The 8,073-nt window shown below is 40.8% G+C and overlaps 1 protein-coding gene across 1 annotated transcript; it reads right to left on the minus strand.

Annotated features, from left to right (window-relative positions):
• Positions 1-75: 75 nt before the first annotated feature.
• On the minus strand, positions 76-7,752 carry LOC5503446 (follistatin-related protein 5). Its single transcript, XM_001624474.3, has 7 exons — positions 7,507-7,752; positions 6,288-6,345; positions 5,322-5,543; positions 4,352-4,499; positions 3,203-3,351; positions 2,053-2,568; positions 76-1,870 (listed from the first exon to the last, which is right to left on the minus strand). The coding sequence occupies exons 1-7, from the start codon at positions 7,564-7,566 to the stop codon at positions 666-668; spliced, it is 2,358 nt and encodes a 785-aa protein (XP_001624524.2). The 5' UTR covers positions 7,567-7,752; the 3' UTR covers positions 76-665.
• Positions 7,753-8,073: the final 321 nt, after the last annotated feature.

Below are 8,073 nucleotides of genomic sequence, written 5' to 3' on the forward strand. Positions count from 1 at the left end.
TTTTTAGGTAAAACAAAATAATCATTTGAAAACAAAGTTGGCATTTGCCACGCGGGTAGTAGCATACCACGATTATAAGTTTGGCTAATTGCCTTTTATTTGTAACGTTCATGACTGATTTGTCGTTTTAATTATTGCGAGTGTTAATGATGGTTAATCAAAGAACACCTTGTAAACGGAAGTAGGATTTGATACACTGAAATGCACGAAAATATGCGGATGCATATTAAGGAGGGTACATTATTGGGCAAAATTTCGATTGTCCTCATTGTACATTCTGTGTTACGATATTTATTTTCAAGGGGCAATCGTACATTTGTAGAAGAAAAATTAACAAAATAAAAACTGGTGTATACGGAACCATTTTCTCTCAATCAAGTCTAATACTATACAGACTAACATATAATTCCCCATTATATAAATTTTGAGATTCTGATTGGATTGCTTTTAAGCAATAAGCGTTTAAAGATATTTACAATAACTTCGTACCAAATTTAAAATTGCAATTTTCTATTCCGCTACTATCCTATTGATGTTAGATAGTCACACCAGACAGAAAAAAAATGCATTTATCAAACCCCCATATTTGTTTGAGCTTTGCCAATCATGCGATCGCCCCTTTTTAACTGAAAGTTGCAGTGATTCTGCAAAGAACTATTGCCGCATCATTCCTCGCCGCTGACCCATACAAGCGCCTGCGCTCCTCTTATTTTCTGCGCATGACCGCTAACGACCTGTCGCTGACCATCAATGATAAAAACTGCATCCTCGGCCGTGGCAGGCGTTGCCAGGTAACGCGCATCATATTCACATCCCGTGACTATTGATCTCTTTACTCGAACCCAGTCCTTCTTTTTTGAAAGTCCAACGTCCGTTAACAGTTTTTGTGTCTCCATCCCCGACGGGCTCGCGTGAATGAGAACGACCGCTGACATGTCTTTTGCGGTCACATACACATCATACCCATCATCCCTTGCTATGAACGTTGCGTCACTCAGTGACATACTTGTTTTGATTGGCTCTCCGATCTGGATCGTGCGTTCCTCATTAACATACAATGCAGAGATCACGTGCTCGTTCAAGGAGACGATGTATTTCCCGTCAGGGGAAATGTGGGGTAGACCAGTGTTGACTGTGAGTACATTGATAACGGTGCCTGTTTTCATGTGTATGGGGTATTGTGCTTGCAAAGTCTTTTTCTCGTTTGTGAAACATTGCACAAATCCGTAGTCAGAGCCGGTTGAATAAGTAAACCCGTATGTACCATGACAACCTCTCGAACTCAGGTCAATAAATCGCGATATTTCCCTTGCCGCTAAGTCAACCTCGTGAATCCCAGGCTCTTCAATGTGCGTGACATAACCGAAACGCTCCTCGTCACGCAAGTGACAGCTGTCTGTTATATGAAAGCTGTGGATTGCGTGACGTAAAGGAACGTCTGTGACAGTGTGCGTGAGTTTTTCCATTGCATTTTTTATAACAGCTAATGTACCATTATCGCCATGAACTTGCGTGATAAGCCCTGTCACGCGCTCCGCCCAGTTTAGTACCCACAGTTCGTCACGGCCGGACACGTACTGCAAGTCGTACGGAAAACCGCTTACATTAATCGCCTCGACGACTTCTAGGCTTGAAACATCCACGACAATGAGCCTGCGGTTTGTAACATCAGCGGCGTATATTACCCCACTCCCGACAGCGACCGCGTCTCCCCAGCTGCAGGCCTGGTCGCCGCATACCTTGGTAGCTGTATTCTGGATGACGTCATTGCCTCTCATTCGGTGAACAACAGATGACGTCACAGGGTCGATAACGTTTATGCCCTCATCGGCAAATGCAAAGAAGACGTTTCTTGTCTTTACGGATAGATCTGTAGTGAAAGATATATATTGTTTAAAGATCTGCCAAAACGCAATAAGATGCTTTATCTGATACTCTTTTTTGTCAACGTGGCTAGTCGCTTTTTTCCAAGTATTGATTAGAGCGATGTAAAATAAAGCCTATATTTTACTTGGTTGTTATATGCAAATACGTCTTAGCTGTAAATCGTACCCTTTTTATGCGTCACCCCCGGTCTTGCCCTTGTTGATTCTTTCGGCGGAAGTGGCTCTTTCTTCAGGTTTACAATAATTGGCTCCGTCAAATCTTTCTTTGACTTTCTTTCTGTTTCTAAATGGGGTTCATTTTGCTTGGTTGTTTCTGTTGCTCGTTGTGAAAAAGGCACTTCTGGTTTCTTTGTTGCTGGCGTTTTTTCCGTCACCCGGTTCACTTCTGATGTTGTCGTTGTTTTAACTTCCGGTTCACGTGTAGGCAAAGCTAACGGTCTGAGAGAGGTCGGCTGTACGGTCGATTTGTCTTGCGCCTTTTCTACCTTCGATGTTTCATTTTCAGTCTTTTGGTCTTTGGAATTCTCACTTTTTGTTTGCATTTTAGATTTCTCTGCCGGTTGAGCTTTTTCCGCTTTGTTTTGGCGCTTTCGAATCTCCGCTGTTACATTAGGCTCTGCTACTTCCGGCAGGAGCACGGGTAAGGGGACTGCACTGAGATTTTGTTCGCGTTTACTTGGCTCTGTTTGAACTGGAAAAGAATATAGATGGCACTGTAAATCATAAATGTATTTAACCCATTTTTATTCTGGCGAGTTAACAGGTTATTAACAGAAAATGTTTCTTCTTCACTCGCCAGGAAGAACTTTATTCGTCAGGACAGAGAAGCGCCTACTTTTCTTTTCTTCGAATTAACCCACCAGAGGCAATTCTAATCTTTTGTGGATATGACTATAATACGACCAATCTCCCCTCACGCAGCCATATAACAAGCTAATCCAGTACCTCTATACGGCGATAAAAGCAGAAACTTTAAACAGTCGCCGCGCCAGCTATACTTCTTGAAATCATTGCTTGGTGGCAATTATAAGAGGGAACTTACGATGTACGGATGAGCGTATTTTATGTTTTGATCCCACCGCAGGGCAAGTCTTTATATGTGAGCCTATTTGATTTAGAATATACGTAAAAAAATCCGAGTGGACCGGAATGAATCAAAGCAGGGAAATGTTTAACTTATGCTTGGAGACCCAGAGGTCTTTGCTTACGCATCTTTTTAATGTTGGTTTTCACTAGGACGCATGCGCGAGGGCAAGGACAAACGCAAGCGCAACAAAAGTGAGAATCGGTCATTTCGTTGCGCATGCGTCACTTACCGTATGACCTAAAAAACTCGTGCACGCTGATGACGTCATCCATGTCCATGTCCTCGTAGTTCATCCAGTCGTCGGCATCGCAATACGCGAGAATCGCGCGCACATCCGGGTACATGGCGTAATTCAGCAGGAAACGGCCAACCTCGGCTCTGTAACCATAGAAACAGACAGCGTCATGCCGATGTACCACGTCAAAAAAAACATTTTCAACTTGTTTTTGAAATCATTCTTCACGCTCGCTCAATCAATTCCTTATTAGGACATAACATGCTATTACATGGGCTCGCTTTAATCGATTTTGTTGTCGCTTGTTTCCCTATTAGAATACTAGACTAAGCAGTAGAGAATTTCGAGGTAAACATGTATTTATCCGTATTTACTACGATTTTTCTGACCATCATCTTTAAAAAAACGGCAAAGACCCTACCGTTTTAGATCATCACAGCATTTTTTCCGCGCTACAAGCTCTTTTAGACCATTTAAAAAAACAACAGTATTGATTTAAGAAGTATATGTTCAAGCTCAAGTTACCATGCCGACAAACAGCATTCACATTTTTAAATGTGATATTTTAAAAAATATCCTTATCCGCATTGACTTTTGCGCGCATGACAATAACGGCTTAAAGCGGGAAAATGTGCACCAATCCACAGTGCACCCAGTGAATCCACAGTCCACAAGCCAACTTTTCGGTCATTGCCAAGGGAGCGCGAAAGTACCTAATTTTTTTTATGCACCTCAGGGATGAACGAAGCTAAATATGCCAGGTCGTTTTGAGTATCTTTGCTATTGGCACCTTTCTAACCAATAAGCAACTTCCACTAAGAAATCACGTGACTTTTTGGGTTGCAAACCAGCGCTAAAATGTCCACAGAGCTTCTACCGCAGCACGTCCAGAAACCGACCAGAAAAATAAAGTCTTTAAATGAAAAAGCCCTTTTTGACCAAAAAAAAAAAAAAAAAGAAAGAAAAAAAATTTCTGGCTGATTCGCAATCGCTGAATAAACTTATTTTTGTGATACTTTGCCGCCAAAACTAAATGACGGATCGTGCGCGATACTCCGAGACCCGCCAGTTGGCTTTTCAGGTGCCCCAGTCACGTGATTTAGTGCAAGTCCCCTAGATCTTCTACCGCGTTATTCACGGTACCTGTCAAGCCTCCGGTTATTGTTGCCGTCTTGTCGACCAAACAACATGACGATGTACCGCCTGGCAGTAATATGACCGACCAGCTCTTGGCTAAAGTGTGTAAGGATCCTGTGTTTTAGAGTCTTTATCTTACGTTCGTTGCATTTATCTGAAAGGGAAATTTTTAGTTTTGGTTACGAGGGTTGTATTTGGCGCTTGCGCAAGGGACTGGGGTGACTCTGAGGGGCTCTCGTGACGTCATATACATCACATATCTTTCGGCTCATCTAAAAAACGTCCTAAGATGCCAGCGGGGGTGGTTGTCTTAGAAAACGAGCTCTCTCGATATTTTATCAAAATTGAATCAGCTAGATGGCTCGATGAGTATATTTGTACTTTTTTTGGTTGTGTTGCCTACTCGAGCAATTAGCGACTTTAGTTGATTTAGGAGACACGCGAAGAATAGATTTACAGTCCTCAATGTAGAGGTATTTATAACTAGAAAGACTACAGACAAGCTGTAGAAAAACTAGATGTTCTGCGCAGGCGTGGTGTTGAGAAGCCTTTCCTGCCACTACGAATCGGGCTGCCGCTCGAAACGCCAGCGCAACTACTCTGTTTCACAAAGTAGTAAATAGCCTTCTTGAGCTTACTCTAATTTGACTTAGCTGACAACATCTTTGGCGAAAATCAAATGCATGTAATGGCAGGGTTTTTTTTTAGTTGAAGGGCTCTAGTGATACCCAGCGAAAACGCGATTCATCAACTGCTGTGCCTCTTAATATTATCAGAATCGCCTATTCTATTGTTTTTGTCCTTTGTCTCGCAGCATTAAGGTATTTGAGTAAGTTTATCTCAATAAACAATGTTCATGTTTTGCTGTCTTTCCGATAACTGCTCAAGTAGAAGTATGATGACGCCATACTACTGCTCAGCCAATCAAGAACGTTTGCCCTACAGACGTAACGCTGATAACAGTATAGATACTCACTCTTGGCGACCTCCAACTCCCTACAAGTGTCATCCCAATCGATGCTGATCTTGCGTCCGGTAGTACAGGCTAGCCGGTGAAGATCACAGTGATTTATATACAAGTGTCCGTCCGAGCCACATACTGGTTTGTGATGATCTGGACATGTGGTCACACACGAGCATGTCTCGCGGCCGCTGACAAGGGTGCAGGTTTGTCCGGCTGGACATAGCTTGACACATCCTATCGGACAAGATGCATATTGGTCTACCGGTTAAAGGAGAACTTAATAGAGTTTCTATAAGCACATAAACGATAATAACAATGTTTTTAGACGTTTATGAAATATTTTGACGTACAGCTTACGTTACACAACTAATTAGAAAAAAAACGTCAGGGCAAACGGCAAATGGAGTATAGAAGTTCCAATACCAAAAGGTGCTTATAAATAACTCCAGCGATGCCCGAGCTATATCATCGCTAGCTTTGAATTGGTTATTGTATGATTGATTCAATGTTTTCCTGCATTCGGTTGAAATATAATGAGACGTATTGTATCCTTCGGTTGTGGAACTGCCGTTTACCAATCGCCATTTGTCGTTTGCACTGACAATGTTTTTGAAATGGCAGAATAGATTTATATTGAAATTTGATCCTGCTTGAGAACATGAAATTTTCCAAGATCGCTCTGCCTTGGAGCTTTGCTTGAATTAGCAATTCGCGCATCACTATTTGCAAGTCATGTTCTACCTTCCAATTACATTCTTTTTTTTTTTAACCCACGCTCGTGTGCTCGTGGTTTATTCTTTTTGTTAAGCCGCCGAGCAACGTGACGTCACACGCCTCAATACAAACTTCATCAGTCCGGCACTTTAGCGCGCCGTTCAAGGGTCTTTTAACGTATGAAATGAATTGTGGTATAAATTTGTGGTCGGCCTTATCATGTAACATTAACAGATACTTTAACAGAATTGCCATTAGGCTCACCGGTGCCTTGGTTCTTTGATGCAATTTCTTTGACGCTTTCTTCTGTGGCAAGAGTTTCCTGAGAATGGATAAGCAATAATTGTATTCCTGATGATTTGAATTATCATTGAAATGAAAAGCTCTCTTTCTAAAAACAACCCTATAAACAATTTAATATTTCGATTTTTTTTATCAATATTCTCACAAACCTAAATTTATCTGGTTCTATATATGCTTTTTACATCGATTTTTTTTTTCTAGTAAATGCTAGGCTAAAATCTTTCTCGTGTTTATCGAGCCAATTTATCTTAACTCATTTCCCCCTCTATTTCCTTTTGGCATTTTGTTATAGGTTACTAATACATTGTTTGACCGGCATTGCTCGACAAACGCTTGTTCAAGAGCTTTGTGTTATGCGCTATGCTAGTTGCAATCTAAGTACTGACAAAAGAGAGGGAGGAATCAAGGAAAACAGCAGTGATTTGTGGAGATTGGCGTATATTTCTGTCCACAGGGCTTAATAGGCACCGGATATCATATATAATTCATGCTTAAATCACGATAAACACTCTGGAACAATTAACGCTTGGGAAAAGTATGCAAATACTGCAAATATAGGTTAGAAAATGGCTTTATGGAACACAGTAGGGGCCATGAAGAAATAAATAACATTTGAGAAAAACTTTACAATTTGATACAAAGACATGCTAAACTATGGCATGTATACCATTAGCTTATTGGAGTAAAAAAAATTGTGGAATTCCATACTCGCTCGAAAATAAAAATTTGTTGGAAGTTTTGAAAAGCAAACACGTAAACACAAAAGGTACAAAAGCGCGTCGATTTATTCAATATCCAAATGCATTCGTAATGCTTTGATAACAAAAAAACAACAGTTTTCTTAAGATCCGCTAGATCTTCTTTTTCTCGAATTTGAAGAAAATGCTTTCTAAGTGCGCTAAAAATTCTGAATGTTTAAAGAATTCATATTGTGTAAAATAATGTAAACACCAGCCAATTAAATCAAGGAGACTGTAGAATTCATGTTGAGTTTAAGAACACAGAGCAAGCTTGGGATTATGTTAAAATAATAACAAGTGTTCACACAAAGTAAAGACCCGCTACAGAAAGAAAACTTGATAATTGTCTCGCTCGCGAAACGCGTTGACAAATTTGTGGATCTTGACCACACAGCTGAAAATGCGCAAATCAAATCTTTAGGGATTCCAAAAAAGCTTACCTTTGAGTTAAATGTTAAAATTGCCAAAATAAATAAAAGAAGGCAGTTTCTTGTCGCCATGACTCGGAGCTGGCAATGTCTGCGTTAGGGTCAGCTGGGAATTCCCGACTCCCTACACCACGATAAACACCACGACTACTGACAATTGCCGGCAAGGAGCCCAGGTTACCTTGCGTGGTTTTTGCTGTGATCGTAATGAATATTTAACTAGAAGCATATGTGGGCTTGCTGAATCAACCTTGGGAACCGGTAATTAAGACCAGCGGTCTGAGTTCGTCAAGATTTCTCGGAAAAATGATGTTTGGGCGCCCTAGCTCAAAACTAAACTGATAATAGGTATGGTTGACCTCAGTATACTGTGAAAGTTTGAAGCAATTTGGATAAATATTTTTGGTGATAGAAGCCGAAAAGTAATTTTTCGTCTCCCGCACCCGGATTTGAGACAATTTCGTGGTTGTTAGAAAAAGACTAAAAACCGGTTCGCAACGCGTGATAAAACATTTGAAGCCTATATAAACCTAAAGAATAGATAATAAGGATTTCCCAGGCTGAAAGATAAGCTGTTTT

The sequence above is a fragment of the Nematostella vectensis genome, chromosome 15 (genome assembly GCF_932526225.1).
Source record: "Nematostella vectensis chromosome 15, jaNemVect1.1, whole genome shotgun sequence".
Lineage (NCBI taxonomy): Eukaryota > Metazoa > Cnidaria > Anthozoa > Actiniaria > Edwardsiidae > Nematostella > Nematostella vectensis.